Source organism: Bufo gargarizans, chromosome 6, assembly GCF_014858855.1.
Source record: "Bufo gargarizans isolate SCDJY-AF-19 chromosome 6, ASM1485885v1, whole genome shotgun sequence".
Lineage (NCBI taxonomy): Eukaryota > Metazoa > Chordata > Amphibia > Anura > Bufonidae > Bufo > Bufo gargarizans.
In genome coordinates this window covers 137724874-137751634 of record NC_058085.1, presented here as the reverse complement: position 1 = coordinate 137751634, position 26761 = coordinate 137724874, and the positions used below count along the sequence as shown (strand labels likewise).

At 43.4% G+C, this 26761-nt stretch overlaps 1 protein-coding gene across 3 annotated transcripts in view; it reads left to right on the top strand.

Annotated features, from left to right (window-relative positions):
* The first annotated feature begins 787 nt into the window (after positions 1 to 787).
* The window catches only part of LOC122940368 (myosin light chain kinase, smooth muscle-like), a 62638-nt gene continuing 36664 nt past the window's right edge, over positions 788 to 26761 (top strand). The window contains exons 1-5 of one of the 3 annotated variants that reach the window (XM_044297007.1): positions 788 to 981; positions 18208 to 18327; positions 21024 to 21191; positions 22169 to 22288; positions 22419 to 22550. In XM_044297007.1, the coding sequence (XP_044152942.1) occupies positions 870 to 981; positions 18208 to 18327; positions 21024 to 21191; positions 22169 to 22288; positions 22419 to 22550 (652 nt within the window). In that variant the 5' untranslated portion in view covers positions 788 to 869. Of the gene's footprint in view, positions 982 to 13593; positions 13715 to 18207; positions 18328 to 21023; positions 21192 to 22168; positions 22289 to 22418; positions 22551 to 26761 lie in introns of those variants that run through there. The other 2 variants (XM_044297005.1, XM_044297006.1) reach the window with 2 other exon arrangements.

The window sequence follows — 26761 nt, the reverse complement described above, 5'->3', positions numbered from 1 at the left end:
TCTTCATCCAAAGTTCGTGTTCGGGTGATCGAAAAATCCCGTTATGGACAGTGATGGTCAGGTCACAGTGTTCGCCAGCGAACTGCCCTATGAAGGCCCCCGGCGGCTGTTCTCGGAACTGCCTGCTTACCTGTGCATCGCCGGACGGGTGAGTCTACCTTACTAAAGATGGCAGCCCGCATGTGTTCTCTGGCAAACACTGCGAACTGACCATCACTGGTTATGGATTCCGCTACCACGGACCACAACGGAATTTGGAATCCATAACGGGATTCTTCTATAACCCGAACTTTGGACGCAGAACTTAAAAAACAAGTTCGCTCAACACTAGTCACATGGCATACGCTATAGCTGGACAGAAAAAGCAGACGTCCTGTGGCTATTCTTCATGGCTTTCGTCATACAGTGCAGTTTTCTGAACTGACCCCTGAAGCTCTAAGACTTCAGGGGTCGGGTCGTTGTAGTAGTAATGTCGGCACTATAACGCATCCATATTGCACTCATGTGAATCCGACCTTAGATCCCTCTGTCCTGTGGGAGCGTGTTCCTGGAAATTGTCTTAAAATGTTGGCAATCGTGAAATCAGAGTAATCTGGCACTCGCTTGTGTACAAGGTCTACTTTATTAGTCACTTCTGTAGCCATCTACTAGCACGCTGGTTCTATCACAGAGGTGGGTGGAAGGCGACGACAACAAGTAGAGCTAGCCCCTGGGGATGAAGCTACTGATTAGCTCAGCCCAGTTCAGCTGCTGTGTGCACATTGATTGGTGGTGAGAGAGCTCCAAGCCACTGTGCCCTCATAACTAGTTCCTCAGAGACTTGTAGTGACACTCCAGGCAGGCTCAATGAGACAGGAGCTCTCTGGAAAATGAGTTATACATCCACCCTGAGGGTCCAGCTGGGGAAACCCCCCTTAAAGGGCAGCAGAGAGGAGCAACCAAAGCTTTCAGAGAATGGCTGCAAAGGTCTACAGCACATAGGTATGTACAAGAGGTTTTAAGTGCCAGACTAATGTAAAACAGCAGTAAAGTCTGCCCCATCTGTGGGGGCACAGTACAGGATTTTATAGCGTTACGACTTTTAGGTTATGTTCCCAAGTATGGCTTGTATGAGGCTTCCACCTGCCAGAAGTGATGTCAGTGATTTCATGGAATTCCCATCCACTCACTTCGTAGTGATTTTGTTTTACATTGCAGCATATTAGTAGGTTTGTGAGCCCCATCGCTGCTCATTGCTGTCCTGTAAAGGTTGTATTCTATAGGTTTTATGTGTTTTAGAAAGTTGCAAAACATGTATAGAATAGTGCGGCGCAGATAGCCCCAAATTTACAAAAGTGTTTTTTTTTTTGTTTTTTTTTTCTGATTTACACGACCGTGCTCGGTCCAGGAAATATTGGTTGTTGTGTCGCCTGCAGGTCCCGGACTGACCGTGGCTCCCCTGACCCAAACTGACTACATTTTAGTGATTTATGGTGGTCGCATCCTATCTGGTTGCGGGCTTAGGGCTCGTTCACATGACCGCGTGAAGCCCGTGCCGTGGACCGCAAATCGCGGTCCGTAATGCACAGGCACCGACCATGGTCCAGCCGCATGGGGATCGTGGACCCATTCACTTGAATGGGTCCGCGATCCCTCCATTCCGCAAAAAAAGATAAAGCACGTTCTGTCTTTCTGCTGTGCGGAGGCACGGAACGTAACCCCAGAAAGCGCTTTGTAGTGTTCGGTTCTGCATCTGCAGACCCATTGAAGTGAATGGATCCGCATCCGTGATGCAGAAGGCACACAGAACGGTGCCCGTGTATTACGGATCGGCAAATGCGGTCTCCGCAATACGGCAACGGGCAGCACACGTTCGTGAGAACGAGCCCTTATTGTAATGTAATCACGGTGAGTTTAGTACGTTAGAGCCATGATCAGATAGAAACGGACTACAACATAAAACAGTTCGGGTTATGGGAGCCGTGGCCGAGCTCAGTCTTGTAAATAAGCCCCAAGAGCGTATGTTCGCACCTAGCGGGATATGCTGCGTGCAGAAAATCGGCAGCGTTTTACAGGACCAGCAAAGTGAAGGAGTTTTCGCAATTCTCATGGACATTCTGACTTCATCCTTTGCAATGCAAAAAGTGAATTCTTCTCGTTAACATGGGATTAACATAAACAGAAAATCTGCATAATACCAGTGCAAAAAACACATTAAGCCCACAATAAAAAGTGTGGATTTATGTGCATTTTCCGCATACAAATATACGTGTTCAAGCAGCCATATATACCATGAATGTCACAAGCTTTAAACTTTTGTCTCTGTTTATATAAGAAATTATTTTCTTTTACTTCCTATTGACTTCCATGTTATGCCTGAGGCCCTTTTACCTTTAAAAAAAAAAAAAGGAATTTCACACAAAGCTGTCAACGTGGGGTTGCAGTGCATATCAGAGTTTCTGGTTTTTCTGGCTGTGGAGATGGAACCCTGTTGTCTACTCCATTGCCAGATGTGACAGGAAGACCTGAAATTTGAGCACTTTTGATATGGCATTGCATTTCTGTGCTGTGAGCCTATATGCAGTGCTTACAGCTCAACACTTTAGCTTGGTTTCGTGTGCCTAGGGCAGTGATGGCGAACCTTTTACAGACCGAGTGCCCAAACTGCAACCCAAAACCCACTTATTTATCGCAAAGTGCCGACATTGCAATTTACCCTGAATACCAATATAGTGTATCTTCCATGTACTTTATCATTTAGCTATAATAGCCTGCCTACAGTCAGTGCACTCCCTGTGCTGTTCATAGTGCGCCCTGCGCTGATGAATGGCAGGAAAAGTCTAAGGCATACTGGTACACCATAGACTTTTTCCAGTGTGCGGGTGCCCACTGAGAGGGCTCTGAGTGCCGCCTCTGGCACCTGTGCCATAGGTTCGCCACCACTGGCCTAGGGTGTGTGGCACCCCTCCCCCCTCCCCCCCCCCCAATACTTAAAAAAAAAATTGTGCCCCCTCACAGTAGTATTGCCCTCATTGTACAACCTTCACTGTAGTTTTGTACAGATGTGTGCCCCCTCACAGTAATTGTCACTCTGTGCCCCAGTTCACAGTTGTAATGCCCTGTGAAAGGGGCACAGGTGTAATGCTCTGTTTCCCCTTCACAGTAATAGTCCCCATTGTGCCCCTTTATAGTAATAATGCCCATTGTGCCCCCTTAATAGCAGTAATGCCTACTGTGCTAGTAATGCCCTTTGTGCCCCCCCATAGTAGAAATCTCCATTGTGCCCCTTTCGCAGTAATAATGCCCTTTGGCTCTGTGCCCCCTCCATAGTATAAATGCCTATCGTGCCCCCTGTATAGTAATAAAGTCCTTTTGTGGCCCCTCTGTATTAAAACCAAAAAACACAGTAACTACTCACCTTGTCCAGTTCATGAAGCTCACATACCTCTAATCCCTACAGGCAAAGATCGCGCTGCAGCACGGTGTGGGCGGAGCTTATGCAGATTTCCACTATGCAGGCTCCGCCCACACAGGCTGGCAGCACGATCTGTGTCTGCAGGCTGAATGGTGGAGCAGGGAGAAGTCTTCCTGCTTCACCATATTGTGTGCGCCACTGGCCTGAAGGAGTGGAGGAGCGCTGGGAGCTGTTGTCAATATGCAAAATACTGTGACACGACAGTCGCAAAAAATTCATCCAAGTTGTATTTTTGTGCAACTGTCATGTTGCAGTGTGACACCATTGATTATTATTATAAAAACATTTGTGCAGCATATGATGCAATGAAGTTGTACCCTTTTTGTCATGTGACACATGTTGCCGTGTAGCCCTAGCCTTAAACATGTAGCAGCATGTGTGTTTTTTATAGAAGGGTTTGGAAGTGGGGCTGCTACCAAATACACTGTTGCAGCAAACTTTCAGTATACATACACTTGGTAAAACAAAAGACATTGCTTTAAAATGGTTTACCCTGAAGGGTATGTCTGCTTCAATTATTCCTGCATTCATATAAAATAGATGAAGTAATGTTGTAAAAAGTATTGCTTAACCTCCTCCCGTCACACTAACGCCGAAAGGCGTCATCTCTGCGGCGCTCCCAGGTCACACTAACGCCGATTGGCGTCATCTCGCGTGAGCCGAGATTTCCTGTGAACGCGCGCTCCCATGAGCGTGCGTTCACAGGATTGCGCAGTTCACAAGTTCATCTGCAGCCTGCCGGCCGCGATCATTGGCTGGCAGGCTGTGGATTTTTGAATCGGCCAATGAAATGGTTATGTCAGACGCTATTTTGAAAATAGCGTCTGATATAACTCCTGCCTGGTCCTCTGGTGGTCCCTTTTGCTTGGATCGACCACCAGAGGACACAGGCAGCTCAGTAAGTAGCACCAAACACCACACTACACATTAGATATTACCCTGTCATTTATTTAGCTCCTGATCACCCATATTAGTCACCCTGATCACCCCCCTGTCATTGATCACCCCCCCTGTTAGGGTCCCTTATCACCGCCAGGTAGTTAGCTACTTGTTAGGTAGTTAGCGCCCACCGCACCGCAGTCACCGATTAGTCGCTGATTAGCGTCATCGCTGTCGCTAATCAGCACTAGTACTATATAGTATCTGTAAGTGATCAATACTGATCGCAATCAGATCTATATAAGTACATTAGGGTCACCTTAGGTTCTACAAAAAACGCAGTGTTCGCCCGATCAGGCCTGATCTTGTGCGCACACTTGCGTTCAGTCCGCCCCACCGCAGTGACAGAATTTTTTTTTTTCTGATCACTGCAAAAACCGTAAAATCGCTGCGCCGCTATAAAAGATCACTTTTGAGCTTTTTGGATCTTTATTAGCGATCGCAGCTTTACTTCGCAAGCACTCCTTTTTACTAAGCAGGTTTGCTCTTTTTCCTGGGTAGTCTCAGAGGAATACCCCCTAAATTTAGTGAACCCAAAATGTCAAACAAGGGGTATTCCGCTGAAGAGGCCTACAGGATTCTGACCGTGATGGATGAAAGCGATGGGGACGCCTTATCCGCTGAATCCAGTGGTTCAGAATATGAACCTGTAGACAGCAGTGGCACTCTAACGGCTAGTGAGGATGACGAGGTAGAGGTCCCTGCTACGGCCAGACGTACCCGATCCCATGTAAGAGTTCTGCCTACCCTGCATGATGATCCTCATTTGCAGCAGAGTGGTGCTAGCGCTGATCTTGTTTATGGTGCGGCATACACCAGCAGCGCAGCACAGCCTGGACCTTCTACCAGCACTGCCGTAGTCCCTGGTGAAGTGGCGAGCACCAGAAGGGCAGTTCCAGCTGGTACGGTGGCACGTGCAATAACTCCCCCGTCACAGCCACCGCGTTCACAGGTCCGTAGAACCCTTAGTCTCCCAGAGGTGCTGGCAAATCCTAATTGGCAATCCCCTGATTCCGCCGCACCCGTACTGCCCCCTTTCACCGCCCAGTCTGGAGTTCGCGTGGAGACGGCTCATTTAGGATCGGCCCTTCAGTTTTTTGAGCTGTTCTTCACCGCGGATCTCTATGACCTAGTTGTGGCTGAAACCAACCGCTACGCCACACAGTTTATTACCGCCAATCCGGAAAGCTTCTATGCCCAGCCTTACCGGTGGAAACCAGTCACAGTTTCCGAGTTTAAAATTTTTTTGGGCCTTATCCTCAGCATGGGTCTAACAAAAAAAATGTATTGCGGTCATATTGGTCTAAAGACCCAATACATTTCATGCCCATGTTCTCTGCTGCAATGTCTAGGGCACGTTTTGAGGTCATCATGTGCTTTATGCATTTCGCGGACAATAGCACCTGTCATCCAAGAGGCCACCCTGCTTATGACCGGCTCCACAAAATTCGGCCCCTCATAGACCATTTGTCATCCAGATTTGCAGATGCGTATACCCCTAATCAAAACATCTGCATAGACGAGTCCCTAGTACATTTTACCGGGCGCCTTGGCATAAAACAGTACATCCCCAGCAAGCGCGCCCGGTATGGGGTCAAACTGTATAAGCTCTGTGAAAGGGCCACAGGCTATACATATCGTTTTAGGGTCTATGAGGGAAAAGACTCAAAACTGGAGCCGGTCGGATGTCCTGACTACCTGGGGAGCAGTGGCAAGATTGTCTGGGACTTGGTGTCACCCTTATTCCACAAGGGGTACCACTTATACGTGGACAATTTTTACTCAAGCGTGGCCCTCTTTCGGCACTTACATATAGTCGGAATTCAATGCTGTGGTACCGCGCGACCTAGTCGCCGGGGCTTCCCCCAACAGCTCGTTAGTACCCGACTTGCACGGGGGGAGAGGGCTGCCTTGTGTGACCATGAACTGCTCGCGGTGAAGTGGAGGGACAAGAGGGACGTTTACCTTCTGTCCACCATTCACGCAGACACGACTGTCCAAATTGAACGGGCAACTGGAGTCATTGTGAAACCCCTCTCTGTCCACGACTATAACCTTCACATGGGAGGGGTGGACTTCAATGACCAGATGTTGGCTCCCTATTTAGTTTCCCGCAGAACCAGACGCTGGTATAAGAAGGTGTCTGTTTATTTGATCCAATTGGCGATGTACAATAGTTTTGTTCTCTACAGTAAGGCTGGGAGAACAGGATCCTTCCTAAAATTCCAGGAAGAGATCATTTCGGAAATCCTGTATCCAGGAGGGTCCGTGCCCCAAGGCCCTGATGTAGTGAGCCGGCTACATGGCAGACACTTCCCGTCTGTCTATCCTGGTACCCCAACTCAACGTTCCACAAGAAAAAGATGTCGTGTCTGTAGCAGGGGTGGAATAAGGCGTGACACCACCTTTTTTTGTCCTGACTGTCCTGACCAGCCTGCCCTATGCATAGGGGAGTGTTTCCGCAAGTTCCACACTCAGGTACACTATTAGCATAGGGATTGCGTACACAGGACAGGCACATAGGGGTCTTAGGCCCCTTTCACACAGAGCTGCCACAAACCTCTCCTTTCACCTGGGACAAAGTGCATAATGCACTTCGCCACATGTTTGGGCGATTTGCGCTTTGCACATTGTCCCATGGGGAAGGAGAGGTTTGTCCAATAAAGGTTAAAAAAAAAAAAAAAAAAAAAAAAAAAAAAAATCACCGGTAAGCAAAAAAGTTATTGTTCTGTTTCAGAAGTTTAGAAAAGTTAATGTTCTCTAAAGTTAATGTTAATAAAATTATTGCGTTGCGGCCTGGTTTTTTCTTTTTTGTTTTTTTGTTTTTTTACCTTCCAGGTGGACCAAGCGATCAAGCAGCTGCAGCACTGATGTGCATTCTGACAGAAGCATTGCGCTGCTGTCAGATTACACGCAAGTCGGTGTATGCGGCGCTGCAAGACGAGATTTCTACTCTGCAGTAACAGATACGTTTGCCGAGGCATACGAGCTGAGGAGGAGGCGGCGTTCCTATGCTTTGGCAAACACTTTGTATGTAAAAAAAAAAATAATCCCGGCAATGATTTATTCATCCACATCGATTGATGTGAATGGAGAAATCGGGTTTGCCAGGGCATACGAGCTAAGTGGGTATGGATGTAGGGCGGAGCTCCTATGTCCTGGCAGACGCCTTTCCCCTCCTTTTTTTTTTTTGGGCAGAGATTTTTTCATCCACATTGATCGATGCGAATGAAGAAATCTGTGCCGTTCATTTTTTTCTTTCAGCCCAGAGGCTGAACGGAAAAAAAAATCTCATTACCTGTATGCTCAATATAAGGAGAATAGCAGAAACTCCTAATGCTGGCCATACATGTAATGATTGCGGAGACCCTCAAATGCCAGGGCAGTACAAACACCCCACAAATGACCCAATTTTGGAAAGAAGACACCCCAAGGTATTTGCTGAGGGGCATATTGAGTCCATGAAAGATTTAAATTTTTGTCCTAAGTTAGCGGAAAGTGACACTTTGTGAGAAAAAAAACAAAAAAAAAATAATTTTTGCTAAATTATGCCCAAAAAAAAATTTCGATGAACTCGCCAGGCCCCTCATTGAATACCTTGGGGTGTCTTCTTTCCAAAGTGGGGTCACATGTGGGGTATTTATACTGCCCTGGCTTTTTAGGGGCCCTAAAGAGCCAGAAGAAGTCTGGGATCCAAATGTCTAAAAATGCCCTCCTAAAAGGAATTTGGGCCGCTTTGCGCATCTAGGCTGCAAAAAAGTGTCACACATCTGGTATCGCCGTACTCAGGAGAAGTTGGGGAATGTGTTTTGGGGTGTCATTTTACATATACCCATGCTGGGTGAGATAAATATATTGGTCAAATGCCAACTTTGTATAAAACAAATGGGAAAAGTTGTCTTTTGCCAAGATATTTCTCTCACCCAGCATGGGTATATGTAAAATGACACCACAAAACACATTCCCCAACTTCTCCTGAGTACGTTGATACCAGATGTGTGACACTTTTTTGCAGCCAAGGTGGGCAAAGGGGCACACATTCCAAAGTGCACCTTTCGGATTTCACCGGTCATTTTTTACAGATTTTGATTGCAAAGTACTTCTCACACATTTGGGCCCCTAAATTGCCAGGGCAGTATAACTACGCCACAAGTGACCCCATTTTGGAAAGAAGACACCCCAAGGTATTCTGTGAGGGGCATGGCGAGTTCCTAGAATTTTTTATTTTTTGTCGCAAGTTAGTGGAATATGAGACTTTGAAAGAAAAAAAAGAAAAAAAGAAAAAAATCATCATTTTCCGCTAACTTGTGACAAAAAATAAAAAATTCTAGGAACTCGCCGTGCCCCTCACGGAATACCTTGGGGTGTCTTCTTTCCAAAATGGGGTCACTTGTGGCGTAGTTATGCTGCCCTGGCAATTTAGGGGCCCAAATGTGTGAGAAGTACTTTGCAATCAAAATGTGTAAAAAATGGCCTGCGAAATCCGAAAGGTGCACTTTGGAATATGTGCCCCTTTGCCCACCTTGGCTGCAAAAAAGTGTCACACATCTGGTATCGCCGTACTCAGGAGAAGTTGGGGAATGTGTTTTGGGGTGTCATTTTACATATACCCATGCTGGGTGAGATAAATATATTGGTCAAATGCCAACTTTGTATAAAACAAATGGGAAAAGTTGTCTTTTGCCAAGATATTTCTCTCACCCAGCATGGGTATATGTAAAATGACACCACAAAACACATTCCCCAACTTCTCCTGAGTACGTTGATACCAGATGTGTGACACTTTTTTGCAGCCAAGGTGGGCAAAGGGGCACATATTCCAAAGTGCACCTTTCGGATTTCGCAGGCCATTTTTTACACATTTTGATTGCAAAGTACTTCTCACACATTTGGGCCCCTAAATTGCCAGGGCAGCATAACTACGCCACAAGTGACCCCATTTTGGAAAGAAGACACCCCAAGGTATTCCGTGAGGGGCATGGCGAGTTCCTAGAATTTTTTATTTTTTGTCGCAAGTTAGTGGAATATGAGACATAGTAAGAAAAAAAAAAATTTAAAAAAAAATTCAGCATTTTCTGCTAACTTGTGACAAAAAATAAAAAGTTCTATGAACTCACTATGCCCATCAGCGAATAACTTAGGGTGTCTACTTTCCGAAATGGGGTCATTTGTGGGGTTTTTCTACTGTTTGGGCATTGTAGAACCTCAGGAAACATGACAGGTGCTCAGAAAGTCAGAGCTGTTTCAAAAAGCGGAAATTCACATTTTTGTACCATAGTTTGTAAACGCTATAACTTTGACCCAAACCATTTTTTTTTACCCAAACATTTTTTTTTTTATCAAAGACATGTAGAACAATAAATTTAGTGAAAAATGGATATATGGATGTTGTTTTTTTTGCAAAATTTTACAACTGAAAGTGAAAAATGTCATTTTTTTGCAAAAAAATCGTTAAATTTCGATTAATAACAAAAAAAGTAAAAATGTCAGCAGCAATGAAATACCACCAAATGAAAGCTCTATTAGTGAGAAGAAAAGGAGGTAAAATTCATTTGGGTGGTAAGTTGCATGACCGAGCAATAAACCGCTAAAGTTGTGGAGTGCCGATTTGTAAAAAAGGGCCTGGTCACTAGGGGGGTATAAACCTGTGGTCCTTAAGTGGTTAAATCCCCTGCTCTTTTGTGTTTACAAAATCTATGCAGACTTGTGTCTCCGTGGTTACAGACTACAAACAAATCAAGTGTAGTCTGATGCTGAAATATTCTGTTACACTTTTATCTGCTTCCTCTTCCTCTTTTCTGTAGAATGGCAAGATGAAGGGTAGAGCGGAAAACAATTGTACTGTACATGACTGCAGAAGCGGGCTACACAGGGTTTGCACCCTGTAACCCTCTAAACACATAAGCCAGAATGTAGGAGCTGTGGACCTCATTTGGAGTATTGTGCTCAGTACTGGAGACCATATCTCCAGATGGATATTGATACTTTGGAGAGAGTTCAGAGAAGAGCTACTAAACTAGTACATGGATTGCAGGATAAAACTTACCAGGAAAGATTAAAGGACCTTAACATGTACAGCTTGGAAGAAAGACGAGACAGAGGGGATATGATAGAAACTTTTAAATACATAAAGGGAATCAACAAGGTAAAAGAGGAGAGAATATTTAAAAGAAGAAAAACTGCTACGAGGACATCGTTTTAAATTAGAGGGGCAAAGGTTTAAAAGTAATATCAGGAAGTATTCCTTTACTGAGAGGGTAGTGGATGCATGGAATAGCCTTCCTGCAGAAGTGGTAGCTGCAAATACAGTGAAGGAGTTTAAGCATGCATGGGATAGGCATAAGGCCATTCTTCATATAAGATAGGGCCAGGGGCTGTCCATAGTATTCAGTGTATTGGGTAGACTAGATGGGCCAAATGGTTCTTATCTGCCGACACATTCTATGTTTCCATGTAATCTGCAGAATCTATAATGGCCCTACATAAACAGCAGAAACTATACCTTATTACTACATGGTTTCCGTTTATTATGTGTCGAACACTGGTGACTATTTTATGATGAAGCAACAAGAACCAGTTTGACATGAGGCTGCCGCGCCATTTGAGAGACATGTAATTAAGGGGCTTCCTGCTGTTCCTTTTAGATTCCTCAGGAATTTTACTGTAATCTGTTATTTAGTGATAGAAATGTGGACACTTCATGTGGAAGATAGCTATTGATTTGCAGATAAAGAAATTGGGCAAAAGAACCCTCCAAGGAACCCCCGGTATCCTCTACTATACCCAATCTTTAAAAACATAGATCCTAGGACATCCATGATTTAGAGCTGCCTAATTGCACTAAACCTTAATTTTCTGAGTTGTTCATGGAGCCAAGTGTACCACCTACGTGAAGCCTCTCGCCCTCCAAGCTTGGCTGTTATTAGGAAATGTGGGCAGATGTTTTCTTTTCTTTGTTTTTTATTGCAGCCTCCAAGGTGTACATCAGAGTGATGCGATGTGCCACTGTACACATTGGGTTATCCACACATGGCTGCGTGTACAGGCCTGGAGAAACAATGCTGAGACCATGGCACACACTAGAGTTTCTCTGCATCCTTGTCCTCCTGATTGATGTGGGTCCCGCAGGTTGTCCTCCGCCAATCACATATTTCATGGCATATCCTAGGGGTCTAGGCCATCTATGTGTTTTTTTATTTATTTTTTTCCTCAGAAAACCCCTATGTTGGATTCTGACCAGTTTAACAGGTTTGTCCTGGCTTGAAGGTCTCCTTTCAAGGACTAGTGTCAACAGGAATCTGAATCTGATGTATCTTGTGTATAGCCAACTTAAAGGGGCATTCCAATCTCAGATATTTATGATTACTGTTGAGCTAATCGAAGTGTGCAAAGTGGACTTCAATCCGAATTTCAGGGAAAATTCTATTTACCACGAAGCCAAAATTCCTTGTGCTTCATGGTAACCCCTGAAATGGAGTAAAAAATTGAAGACCGCGCGGTGAAATCACCAGGTGAGATTTTGTGCTACATCTTAAATCAAGATGGCGCTGGTGCGCTCTTCACGATCAAATGGATGAGGTAAGTATGATTTTTATTTTTGGATTTTTTATTTATTTTTATTTTAGGTCTTGATGTTAGATGCTGCAATCGGCGATTAACACGGCATCTGAAGATTACAATGACTGGTCATTGCACCCACTACTTACAAAGTTAGTCAAGAAGCATGTTTCTAAATCGCCATGAAGGGAATTTTTTTTTTTTTTTTTTTTTTTTTTTTAATTATTATTTATTTTTTGGGTGAAACAGCCGAACTGAATCTTCAAGAACTTTGCTCTTCTCCTATGACCTATCCGTATGCCATTATGTTGAGAATGTTGGGTATTCTGTTAAAAGCAGAGAAATGTAGAAGTGGCAGAAACTTCTATTCACTTCTAGATTTGCTATGGAAATGGGTGGGGCTGGTAGGTGGGACTATGAATTAGGCCATAAAGGTGGAATAAGGGATTACTCCTTTAATAGTAACTGGCGGCTTAGGCTACTTTCACATTAGCATTTTTTTGCGGATCCATCATGGATCTGCCAAAACGCTTCTGTTACAATAATACAACCGCATGCATCCGTCATGAACGGATCCGATTGTATTATGTCTTCTATAGCCATGACGGATCAGTCATGAACACCATTGAAAGTCAATGGGGACGGATCAGTTTTCTTTTGTGTCAGAGAAAACGGATCCATCCCCATTGACTTACACTGTGTGTCAGGACGGATCCATCTTGCTCTGCACCACATTGCGGACAGAAAAACGCTGCTTGCAGGGTTATTCTGTCCGCGATGGGAGCGCGACTAAACGGAACGGAATGCATTCTGGAACATTCCATTTTGTCCCATTGACAACAAATGGGGACAAACTCAAGTGTTTTTATCCGCTATTGAGATCCTATGACGAATCTCAATAGCGGAAAGGGAAAACGCTAGTGGGAAAGTGGCCTTAGCTTAAATGCACTTGGAGGTAATGATTTGTACTGTTTATTTTGGGTTCCTTAGTTTTGTGATTCAGATCTTGGTGTGAAATCCTGATAAGGAATGTCAGGAAATTTTTCCTTTAAAGTCCATTTTGACTAAAGGGGAAAAAATGTTTGAAGGAAGTTCTATTAGCATGTGAATCTGAAATCCCTTTGAAGTGGGCAACATTCCATGTCTTGCAAAGGGAAACAAAAGTCACTCTATAAATTAGCACAGAAAAACAAATTAAAATGTTTCAAACGATCTTACACTTACTGGCCTATGTGTTGTTGAAATTGCAGGCTTTTGTAATGGACAGCTTGAAATGAAAGTGAATAAAGTACGATGCATTTGTGTATGCCTTGTGTGATTGTGTCTACCGGTGACCCTTGAGGAACCATTTCTGAGCTGTCTGTCATCTTGGCTCTTTTTTTTTTTTTTTTTTTTTTCCCCTCTTATGTGGTTCCCCAATGCAGCCTACGTTACGTTTCCCATCATGCCGCTAGCTCTTCAGAAACTGAGGTTGCAGAGTTCCGTCACACCGCCCTTAGGGTGAATTCACACTATCGTATTTATTTTGTGATTCGCAGAAAAATACGGATGATGTCTGTGTTGAAACCGTTTTGTTTGGGGGTAGGGGGATTTCGCCAGACCCATTGTAATGTTAATTCATCTCTGCAAAACAAACAAGAATAGGACATGCGCCATCTTTCCTGAGGAACGGGCATAGGGATGCGGACAGTTTATATCCCATCTGCACCAAAATATGGTCATGTCTATCTAGGTGCAGCAGTGGCACTTGGTCATTATTTACTGGTAAGTGCCCATTGACAGAACTTCTGTCCTACTGTTGAGTCTGTGTATTATTGTGTAATGCTGCTTCACACTGCTCTGCTCTGCTCTGCATCCTGCTTGTGATGGGTTTCCCTCTATCAGCTCTTACAAGTAGGATACATTTGAGACTATGCACACATGGGTTAATTTCACACTAGCATGTTCGGACCGGTCCAGGAAACATGCTCCATGTGATGAGCATATTTTCTGGCTGAAACACTACTACTTTGACTTGAACTCCCAGAATGCTAATGCCTGCTCTGTGCAACCTATACTGTAACCACAGCATTATGTGAATACGGCACAGTGGGACCTAAGTCATTACGATGCTTTGAGCTCAAGTCAATGGAGCAGTGTACAGTGTAGGAAATGTGACCCTAACATGGAGCATGTTTCCCAAACTGAACACCAAAGTGAAATTGGCATAAGGCCTCATGCACACGCCCGTTGTTGTGGTCTGCATCCGAACCGCCGTTTTGGCGGCTCGGATGCAGACCCATTAATTTCAATGGGGCTGCAAAAGATGCGGACAGCACTCCGTGTGCTGTCCGCATCTGTTGCTCCATTCTGTGGCCCCGCTAAAAAAAATATAACCTGTCCTATTCTTGTCCGCGCTTTGCGGACAAGAATAGGCATTTATATTGAAGCCTGTCCGTGACGTTCCGCAAATTGTGGAGCGGACACCATCCGTGTTTTGCGGATCCGCGATTTGCGGACTGCAAAACACACCATTCGTGTTCGTGAGGCCTAACTGTGAGGACTTGCCTACTATATCATTGCTCTCCTCGTTATTTGCCTACAGAAGATTAGAAGAACAAAAAAAAGTGGAGCTTGGTGGAAGAAGCAAGTGTCTGAGAGCTGCCACAAAGGATTTGATAGATGCTGAGGTATTCCTCGCTGCCCAAATAAAGTAACCACGCATTAGTAATTAGTAGAAAATATACACTCTTTATTTACTGCAAACATCACATAATATAATAACATCAATGCGGTTAAAAGTGGATCCTAAGTCATTGGAAGCTGCACCACCTCGCGGTCGGTACTACATACTTAGACGTTTTATCCACCTTGCACTTTTGCAGTCTTATTACTGCATGGGACATTGTCTAATGGACCTTAGTTCTATTGATGTCCTTTTGGTCGGTTGTGTGGAGCTACAATGTTTAGTAGTTATGTATGTACTACTGTTTTGGTGCATGACCTTCCATGTGCTGCTGCTTAGGATCCGCTTTAACCACATTGATGTCATTATATTATGTGATGTTTGCAATAGATAAAGTGTATACTTTCTACTATTTACTAATGCATGGTTACTTTTTTGGTGTATCGTGGTTTATGCTCCACGCATGTGCTATAACCCTATGTCTATAGGTGTATTGGCTGAGGTATTGCTGTAGTTCACAGGAAGTCAGCCACACAGGAGAGACTGACCTCATGTTCACAAGGAGAGCAAAGTTCTGATTGGTGGACCTACCATAGTTTGGGATCAAATGATGTGGTTCATTGTCTGGGTATAATTGAGCTGGGAATAATCATATTTTTCTGCTGGTGAGTTGGCATTATAAGGACCACCAAAATGAACGAAAAAAATGTAGTTTTAAGAAAAGCTAGAGGGAGGCAGTACATGATGCAGGGTTTTTGTAGTTGGTGTCATACTCCAACCACCCTCTCAGGCCCTACATTACATGTTGTAGGTATAGATTAAAGGGGTTGTCTCACTCCGGGAAATTGCATTTACCATGTAGAGAAAGTTTAATACAAGATACTTGCTGATGTAGTGAATATTGCCTCCTTCGTTTTTCAGTCACATTATACACTGCTCATATGCAGGGGTTACATTTAGACTATGCCTTCTTTTTAGCAGACTAGGTAGAAAAGTACATAAAATGGTTAGTAAATCTGATGAAAACATGCACGCCAGTTGTTTTGGTGCAAACGGCACCACACAGTTTTAGTAGTAAACCTGCCCCAGTGTTTTCGAAATCCACAGCATGTTAATTGTTTATGTGGGTTTTCGGGCGCAGGTTTCATCCTTTGCAATGCAAAGGTTGAGATCTAAGGCAGGTCTGTTACATGTGGATTTTGTAACACAAAGTGAAATCCACATAAACTCCACTGTCATGGAGCCTAAAGGTCATGCATTTAAAGGGGTTGTCGGCAAACAGAATTTATTATGTAGAGTTAATACAAGCCGCCAATTAATGTATTGTGATTGTCCATATAGCTTCCTTCGCTGGCTGTATTCATTTTTCCATCATATTATACACTGCTCGTTTCCATGGTTACGACCACCCTGCAATCCATCAGTGGTGGTCGTGCTTGCACACAATAGGAAAAAGCACCAGTCTATGTGCACTCCCACGGTCACCAGAGAGGCCGACATTTTTTCCTATAGTGTGCAAGCACGACCACCACTGATGGATTACAGGGTGGTCATAACCATGGAAATGAGCAGTGTATAATATGATGGGAAAAATGCATCCAGCCAGCGAAAGAAGCAATATGGACAATCACAATACATTAATAAGTGGCTTTTATTAACGTCCTCTACATGATAAATGCCACTTGCTGAAGTGAGACAACCCCTTTAACATTCATTTTACTACCAGTTCTCAACCTTTTATGACATTCCACAGCTCTTTTATAGAACTAAACTTTGACGGGGCCATTACATGACCCTCTTGAAGCTGGTCCTGGCTGATTGTGTTATTGGAGTCTTATGTTCTCATTAATTCATTGTCATATGGACCAATACTACTGGATTCAATAGAACAGTGTCTCCTCTCACTGAGCTAATTTCCTCTCGCTCCAAAACTGGTCCTAAAAATACTACTGCTCAGTTGGTGCCTCTTAATGTAATTTGCTATAATCAAACTAAAGCCTCTTTCATACAAACTTCTTTTTTTTTTTCCGTTTACAGGCCTTTTTTTTCCGTTCTGTATACGGAACTATTCATTTCAATGGTTCCGCAAAAAACGGAATGTACTCCGTATGCATTCCATTTCCGTTTTTCCGTTCAAAGATAGAACATGTCCTATTATTGCCCGCAAATCACGTTCCATGGCTCCATTCAAGAGTCAATGGGTCCGCAAAAAAAAAAAAAGAAACGGAACACATACAGAAATGCATCCGTATATCTTCCGTATCCGTTCAGTTTTTTTGTGGAACCATCTATTGAAAATGTTATGCCCAGCCCAATTTTCTCAATGTAATTGTTGTATATGCTATACGGAAACACAAAACGGAACAACAGATCCAGGAAACACGGACCGCAAAACACTGAAAAAGCCACACGGTCGTGTGCAGGAGGCCTAAGGCCCTTTCACATGGGCGAGTTTTCTGTGCGGGTGCAATTCATGAGTTGAACGCATTGCACCCGCACTGAGTCCGGACCCATTCGTTTCTATGTGGCTGTGCACATGAGCGGTGATTTTCACGCATCACTTGTGCGTTGCGTGAAAATCGCAGCAAGCTCTATTTTGTGTGTTTTTGACGCAACGCAGGCCCCATAGAAGTGAATGGTGCTGCGTGAAAATCGCAAGCAAGTGCGGATGCGGTGCGATTTTCATGCATGGTTGCTAGGAGATTATCGGGATGGGGACCCGATCTTTATTATTTCCCCTTATAACATGGTTATAAGGGAAAATAATAGCATTCTGAATACAGAATGCATAGTACAATAGGGCTGGAGGGGTTAAAAAAAAAATATATATATATATATATATATATATATATATATATATATATATATATATATATATATATATATATATATAAACTCTCCTTAATCCACTTGTTCGCGCAGCCGACATCTCTTCTGTCTTCGTCTGTGAGGAAAACGATCTTTGACGTCACTACGCTCATCACATGGTCCATCACCATAGTGATGGATCATGTGATGAGTGCAGGGACGTCATCAAAGGTCCTATTCCTCAAAGAAGAAGACAGAAGAGATGTCGGCTGCGCGAACAAGTGGATTAAGGTGAGTTTTAAATTTGTTTTTTTTTTTGTTTTTTTTTTAACCCATCCGGCCCTATTTTACTTAGCATTCTGTATTCAGAATGCTATTATTTTCCCTTATAACCAATCTACACAACCTTGAACCCAAACCTGAACTTCTGTGAAGAAGTTCGGGTCTGGGTACCACAGTCAGGTTTTTTTTTTTTTTTTTTTTTTTTTTTTATCACACGCGTGCAAAACGCATTGCACCCATGCGTTAAAAACTGAACGGAACGCAATCTCAGTCAAAACTGACTGCAATTGGGTACCTACTCGCGCGGGTTTGCCGCAACGCATATGGACCTTATCCAGACACGCTCGTGTGAAAGAGGCCTAAGTCTTTAACTAAGGCTCTAACACACCTGTATAGATAGATGGATACATTATGTACTGCACTCCCTAACAAGATTATTTTTCTCCAGGTTTTATCTTTGTAATGTTATCATATTTTATTTTTTATAATTGTTTTGGTATAGACATTTTTTGTGGGTCTGCAGAGAAATCTAAAAGAAGGGTTTTACCTGGAGAACTGCACATGAAACTGGAAAAGAATTGGGAGCGCGATGTAGTAAAGACTGCAGAGGATCCTGAAAAAGGTACTGGATTTCTTCCTGCATCAGTGATTTAGAAATTTTGTACCGAAATTAGAAAACGTGACTACTTCATTCAAGAAAGAGCAGAACTCTTGTCCGTGGGTTGGGTCCGGTATTGCAGCTTATCCCTATTTTCTTGAACATGGTTGACCTGCAATGCCGGACAGAAGTCATGGACAAGTGTGGTGCTTTTTGTTAACAAAACCTGACATTATTTTTTTTTATTATTATTATTATTATATATTTTTTATATAGTTCTGTAGATTTCGTTGCTATAACCCATTCAGGACCTCTGCCAAACATGTGTGGTGGAAGTCCAGTCTTTAAAATTGGTGCCTGCTTGCAAGAGCAGTGGGTGCTATATCTGCGGGTTTCTGCATAGTGCTGATGTCTGCGATTGGCAATAACGCTGATCGCTGACATTTAACTCATCAGATGCAGTGTTCAATTGTGGGCTTCAACAGCTTCCCCGTGTGGAGATTGAAGAAGCTGTTACGTAGTTAATACGGTTGAAAAAAGACATAAGTCCATAAAGTTAAACCAAGGGATAGGTGTTGCTTCTATATCAAAGCTCTAGTCTCTGTGAAGAAACCAAGGCTTCTATAGCTGTAGTTCCTATGGAGCAGACAGTGATTGGAAATGAGGAAGTTCAGTTTCAGTCGTTTCCCACTTGTTGCTTTTACATGCAGCACCAATACCTTCTGTATGGGTATGAATGATTCATACTATGATCCTTCATCCTCATATAGTTCTATTGTATGTTGGCAGCGCATTCTTGTTTACACAGGTCTATGGGCTGCCAAAAAATGGCAATTTTTGGTGATGCATGAAAGATAGCACCAAGCAACAAACAAGCAGTTGTCTATTTATCGGGTGATCGGCGCACATTTACGCAGAGCAGCCATCAGGAATGTTCCCAATCATTGTCCTGATCCTTAATCCTTTTGTACAGCCTCTCTAGTAAATCGTATCTGTTTAGCTCCAGAACTCTGCTGCCTTCAGTTTCTGGGAAAGGAAGTGGCGATCTGTCGGCCATATTAGTAAACTGGAAAACAAGAGAATAGTTCCAACTGTGACATGGAGGAGCGAGAAAAAGATTGGCTTCTTCTCTTTCTTGGGTATGCCAGAAACCTAAACTATAAGGCCTCTTTCACACGGGCATCATGTTTTTGGCCCGGATAAGATGCGGGTGCGTCGCGGGAAAATGCGTGATTTTTCCACGCAAGTGCAAAACATTGTAATGCGTTTTGCACACGGGTGAGAAAAATCGACATGTTTGGTACCCAGACCCTGACTTCTTCACAGAAGTTTGGGTTAGGTGTTGTGTAGATTGCTATTATTTTCCCTTATAACCATGTTGTAAGGGAAAATAATACATTCTTAATACAGAATGCATAGGGCTGGAGGGGTTAAAAAAAATTAAAAAATAATTTAACTCCCCTTAAGCCACTTGTTCGCGCAGACCGGCTTCTCTTCTGTCTTCATCTTTGCTGTGCAGTAGGAAAGGGACCTGTGGTGATGTAACTACGCTCATCACATGGTCCGTCACACGATCCATCGCCATGGTAAAAAAGATCATGTGATGGACCATGTGGTGAGCACAGCGCCCTCACCACAGGTCCTTTTCCTCAAAAGAAGACAGAAGAGAAGCCGGGCTGCACGAACAAGTGGATTAAGGGGAGTTAAATTATTATTTTTTTTAACCCCTCCAGCCCTGTTGTACTATGCATTTTGTATTAAGAATGCTATTATTTTCCCTTATAACCATGTTGTAAGGGAAAATAATTATGTTCAGGTCCCCATCCCGATTGTCTCCTAGCAACCGTGTGTGAAAATCGCACCGCATCCGCACTTGCTTGCGATTTTCACGCAGCCCCATTCACTTCTATGGGGCCTGCGTTGTGCGTTTTCCACGCAAAGAGGAGCATGCTGCGATTCTCGCACAACGCACAAGTGATGCATGAAAAACGCTGCTTATCTGCACAGCCCCATAGAAATGAATGGGTCCGGATTCAGTGCGGGTGCAATGCTTTCACCTCGCGCATCGCACCCACGCGGAAATCTCGCCCGTATGAAAGAGGCCTAAAGGGTATGGCCATAAATGCTTTGGAATTTCATGTTGGAAAATCCACAGCACAAGCAAAGTGGATGAGAGTTCAAACATCTCATTCACACGCTGTGGAAATGGACTTGCGTTGCTGGTTTTCAGTATGTCAACTTATGATGTTGGTTTCACAGGTGGCCTTCAACCTTTCCAATGCACAGGTTAAAAGCAATGAAAAGACCAGTGCGATCCTGGCACCAATTTTGGGAGGTTGTGGCATTTTTCCCTGATCTACTGCGTATTTTGCACCATGAGTGTATGAGCTAAATCATACTACATAGAATTTTTGATAAATCTGGTACACATACCCTGAAGGAAAAACAATGACAACGCTGATCCTTCTAGAAGGAAGGGGAAGGGCCATTGATGAAGTGGCCTTCTGTACTGGCAAATAGACCATCTCTTTGAAGAAATATTTATGTAGTGAAATGGAAATAAGTTCTCCCTTTTATAGCAGAACATCGTCTCGTTGACATTCTTGACTTACCCTACCTGGGAAATTAATGTCTGTTTGCAATTCTACACTGCAAGGTAAAGAGGCTTATAAGCTTGCAAGAGCTTTCTGTGTTCTAACCTCCAACTGTCTCTTCTTCAGTGTCTGAAATGGATGTGACCTCAGGAAAGATGCCCTGTAACCTCCAAGTGGTGAAGACCTCTGACAAATACCTGACAGTCATGTTTGAGCTCTTCCCTCAAAATGGAGGTGAACTCTGTGTACGTAGAGTAAAGTCTCCAGTGCCAATCCTTACCACAGCTCTCAATGGTAACTACTTACAATTTGTAAAACCTGTACTACAGGATTTTTTTTCTAGACTGAAGGATGTATCTTTAAATATGTTAAGTTTTAAAAAAGTAATCTGCTGTTGACTACTAGTGCCTCTTTGTCTTTTAACCTGGCAATCTTCAGATTGGTATAAATGCAATGTAGTCCATAGGAGATACCAACAACAGGCTTGGAAATCCAAAGATCTTCAAAAGACACATGGGCACAGCATTTCGAGGAGCGCTACAGTCCTTTTTGTGCTAGTGATCAATGAGAACCACTAGACCTTGACCCCCACCAATATACTTCCTGCAGTGGCACTCCAGGAAAATGGAACACTTTTTGCCAAGTTCCCCTGTCGATTAGAGCTGGCCACTTGAGGTCCAAGCAACTGAATCTTAAGATCAACTTATTTTCCAGAGGCAATATGGACTTGTTTAAAGGGGTTGCTTTCTTCTAAAAAGAATGCCATCCATGTCCATGGGTTATGTTTGGTATTGCAGCTCAGAGTATCCACCTGCTAGGACCTCCCAGTGATCACTTGTAATCTGTGGGCAAACCTGGCAGTAACTGTTCCATTTCTCTGCAGTGCCCCCACAGGGGAAATGAAACCTTACCTATTCAAATTTTTTTTATTTTTTTTATACTGTAACTGAACTTTTTGTTTGCACTGTGTTCATATTTTACAATGACTGCCGGAATCAAGAAGGAACCTCATATGGTTTCTCATTGTTATAGCTGCAATGACCTCACCAGCAATTTATGTCTCTTGCACTTTACTCACCCATATAAATGTTTGCCTTACTACGCCCCCCCCCCCCTTAAGAATTTCCTTCCTTCAGAGTATACAGGTTAGCTGCACATACATGCCCGTGAGGGGAGATACATACTTGTGTCCGACAATCCTCTATACCTGACTGGAGGCATGGTACTTTACTCTGTGAAGTTCTAGGATTTGACCACTAGCGGTTTTTCAGCTACCAGACGCCTGGTTACGGATGGACCACTCCCTTCTGTGCAAGAGGCATCAGAACCAGAAAGCTGCCCCACTGCTACCACCACACAGACTGAGAGGGTTAAAGTCACAACTGCAAAAGGTATTGCTTTGTGTCTGCGGTTTCTTTCTGCTTAGGAGCCTTTAGCTAAAGATGGATTTAGACTGCCTGATTTTCGTTTACCCCTTGTTCCGAATCTAGTGGAAAGTGACTTTCCTATTTCTACTCTTAGTTTGGGAGAACAGAGAGCGAGAAGGAAAAAGGGCATCTACTACAGCAATTGAATCGCCTCACAAGAAGAGCATCCTCAGCACTTCTCGGTTTGCTTCCTTCAGCTCTGAGGCTGTTGATAGTCCATCTAAAGGTACGAATAACAAATGTGGAGTTTACTATAAGTAAGGTAAGGGTTTACTGTTTTTGTCGTACGGAGTGACAGAGATAACTGGAAACATTTTCAAGGCAGAGGAATCCCTATTGCATCCAGTGGTTTGAGGTGGTAAAATTAACTAGATTCACAGACCCTACCTATCCTGTACCAGTAAACCCCTCACTTACTTACAGTACCCAGGGACGTAGCTACCATGGAAGGAGGGGAAGCGGTTGCTACAGGCCCCGAACTCAAGAAGGGCCCAGGAAGAGAACAATAGACGTGTTTGCAGGGCCCAGGGGGGAGCGGTGAGTATGGTGCTCCTAGCACTGGTATTACTCACCGCTCCTTGTTCTTCTCCAGATACCTGTACCGCACTAATTCCTGGCAGCACACAGCTTCAGGACAGGATGTAGGTGTTGTGTGTGTGTGTGTGTGTGTGTGTGTGTGTGTGTGTGTTTTTTTTTTTTTTTTTCAGTTCTACTCTGACAGTACCCCTTTTCAATGGTCTTTTACTATTTAGATCTAGTAGCGTCCACTTTACCACCCGTTTCATGCAGCTGTGTTGCACACAGGGTTACCTCTAGTATTTTTCTTTTTTCCGGACAAATTGGAAATAAGTGGATTATAAGTAATACATGTGCATAGCTCATTATAGTGGTAAGAAACTTCGTTCTGCGTTTTGCGTACTGCAAAAAACTGCTACATGTGCATGAGCCCTAATAGTGCAGGGGGCACCCTGCTGGTATCCATCTTGTAAATGTTCCTATCATAGACATTTTATCGCTTATCTACTGAACGTGCTATAACTTTCTAGTGGGTACAGGTATCAGGTCTCCAGAACTAGCATCTGCCAATCCTATCCTTCTTAATGAGGGGTCCTTTAACCTTGCATGTTGCCCTAGCCCTAGATGGCATTAGTCTAGAAACTTCATAATGCCCTATAAATTATTATTTAATAATGTCCTAATACTCTATATACATAAAAAGGGATTGTAATGAATGCTTCTTGTTAAAACTGACCCTATGGGATTATTAGCGATGGAGGATCTTCAGCTCTTCATAGAAATACATAGAATGAGTTTCTACATAGCCTGGTAATGGAAAAGATGATCATTAGACGGGGACGGCTAGTAACATTAATGTATGGCTGAAAAAAAATAGCCTTTTGATCTACAACTTGGGACTCTCCAGCTTTTGCAAAACTATAGCGCCCAACATGCAGCAGTTATAGAATACTTAGGCTGGGTTCACACCTGAGCGTTCGGAAACGAGCGCTCTGTATGCGCGATTGTACGGGCGTTTACAATCGCGCATACAGAGATTGCCGTTCACACATTGTCGCGCGTTCCCGAATTTCTATGTGCGGGAACGCGCGACAAACGCCCAAAAAAAAGCTCAAGCACTTGTTTGAGCGTCGGGCGTTTTACAGCGCGATCGTACGCGCTGTAAAACGCCCAGGTGAGAACCATTCCCATAGGGAATCATTGGTTCTTGCCTGTTGTGCGTTTTACAGCGCGTAGGAACGCGCTGTAAAACGCTCAGGTGTGAACCCAGCCTTAGAGTAGTAGTTTCAGGAGAACCACAGGTGCTGTAGATACTGCTTAAACGTTCTCTCCCAGGTTTTCATACACTTGTCCTACACTTTATATCTGCAATCAGTCTTATTAATAACAAACATTTCTACCCCCAGGGCTGTCAATCGCTCGTGTGTTGCATGATTGATGTGTTTTCATTTAATTACAGAATATTTATTTTTATGGGAGTTAATTATATTATTTCATGGTGTGGCATCCTAGTGAAAAACAATTAACGCTTCTCATGCAGTAATACAATATATCCATAGTCCCATGTAAACCCAATACTGAGAAATTTCCTGGGACACAACATAAGCCTCAGATGATTATACATTTTTTATTACAATGAATCTCATACTGACTTCTACCTTGGGTGAACCTATAGCAGTCATTCACCCCCTACACAACATTTTACATTTTGGCAAGTTATTTTACTTCTTTTTCTACTGATGTTGAGTTACAGCCAAGAGCTGCATTTACCCTAAGTTCACACCTGAGCGTTTTACAGCGCGTTCAAACGCGCTGTAAAACGCTCAAGACATGAAAACCAATGCTTCCCTATGGGAATGGTTCACACCTGGGCGTTTTACAGCGCGTACGAACGCGCTGTAAAACGCCCGACGCTCAAACAAGTACTTGAGCTTCTTTGGGGCGTTTTGACGCGCGTTTGTGGCCATAGGACACTGCAGTCAATCACACAAACGCGCGTCAAACGCGCGTTTACTATTACAAAGAACGCGCATAAAAACGCGCGACAAAAACGCGCGTTTGAGAAACGCTCAGGTGTGAAAGCAGGGTTACAGTTTTGCTGGTTGCTACTAGAATCTGTCAACACCTGGGCTGAGACACACCAGAAGACGGAGATGGTCAACCAACTATTCTTTTGGCTGATACCACCACACATGTATATAATCCCTTTCATAATGTATTAAAAGTTTTCAGATGAGAACTTCAACGGGTTCTTTGCATGAAATTGGCAGGCATGAGGAAGTGACTTGGTGATGGCCTTTTGGGGCATATTTATTCTAGGACTCGTAGTAAGCAATGCTTTCTACTCCAGCATGTTCATAGAGAACATTTGGTTTTCTGTACGGTATCCGTTTACAGGAGTAGACAAAACATACTCTATACTAAACAAGCAAGGGTAAGAAGCCAGCAGCCTGCAACACTTGACTGCTGCAGGCATTGTATGCAAGTTATAACTAATGGTACTATGGACAAAAGACAGAGGAGCTTAAAGAATCAGCAGATGTAGTAAAGGTAGTTTTCTACATGAGCAAGAGTTCTGGGCTTTGCTCTGTAGATTGTCACCTAGAAGTGTGAGTGCTAATGCCACCAACATATCCACCACTACTGCTCAGATTTCATCCCAGGGATAAAGGTGTTTTCCAGTCTATTGTCGGCTGAAGCAAGCCAACATGTCGGATTGCACTGCAGCCAAACCTGTGCTTTGCCTTTCTCATCATGAACGTTGTATATGTATCCTTAGATCATGTACTTTGTCCTCCTGATGACTGGATTAGATGGTGGCATGCTGCCCAATCGGAGACATCACAGGTTTCCCAGATCTGCCTCTGTCTGACAGGCAATTTAGTTTTGCCAACCATTACACTATTTTATTTCTAGGAGCCCATTCTGACATTGTTTATTTAGGACTTTGAACTTTTTAGACCTTGTTTCCAGTGACGGGAATTTTTGCTTTCTGTTAATACAAATACTAGTAAAGAAAATGTTTTACTGTTCAGAGTACTGGCCCCTGCAGCTGTCGGGACATACTGGGAGTAGTAGGTATGAGTCTGTTTGGCTACCCCACTCTATGGGAGGAGTAATTTTTGTATAATATTAGTAACCCATACACTTAGTCTATGGACCAAGTACATAGTAAATATCCTTATGTGGTTGGGCCATTACATCAGTTGCAGTCCAAGGACTAATATTAACATGTTTGCCCCCTTTCACAATATTAGTTGATCGTACAGTTGAAGCAAATGGTTGTTGTTTTTTTTGGGGGGGGGGCGGGGGGGGGGGAGATGTTGCTTTTCCCATCTGATTTAAACATGTGAGAGAGAATTGAGGAAACTAAAGTTATGTATAGGAACCATTGGCTTAATCAAAACTGCTGAACAGTGAGGGCCATGACTAATTTTGAAAAACACGCTTTCATGTGGTTTTTGGCGTGGATGATTTTTTTTTTTTTTTTGTTTTTTTTTTTGTTTTTTTTCTTTAATATAAAGGTGAATTTTCAGCTTGAGGTTTTTGAAGATCTGCTTACACATAAAAAAAAAACTGCTTCCCATTGACAGGAATGGAAGGCTGTTTTTTTGGAGCTGATTTTGAGGCAGAAACGCTCCAAAATGGGCAACAAAAACTGTGAGCTGGCCCTAACACTGCTTTCACTTTTTCAGAGCTATTTAACAAATGAAAGTTGAGCTATAATTGGCTGAAATGGGCAGCTAAGGCTCTATTTAACATCGGCGTTATGAAATCTGCCTGCCGGAGTTCACAGTATATACTGGATAATGCCGGGAACAGGCGGAACACCCCCATTCGGACCCTTTCAAGGATAAATGCCAGAGATCGGCTGGACAAAAAAGTCCTACATGCACAACTTTTTGTCCGGCCAAAAGCTGG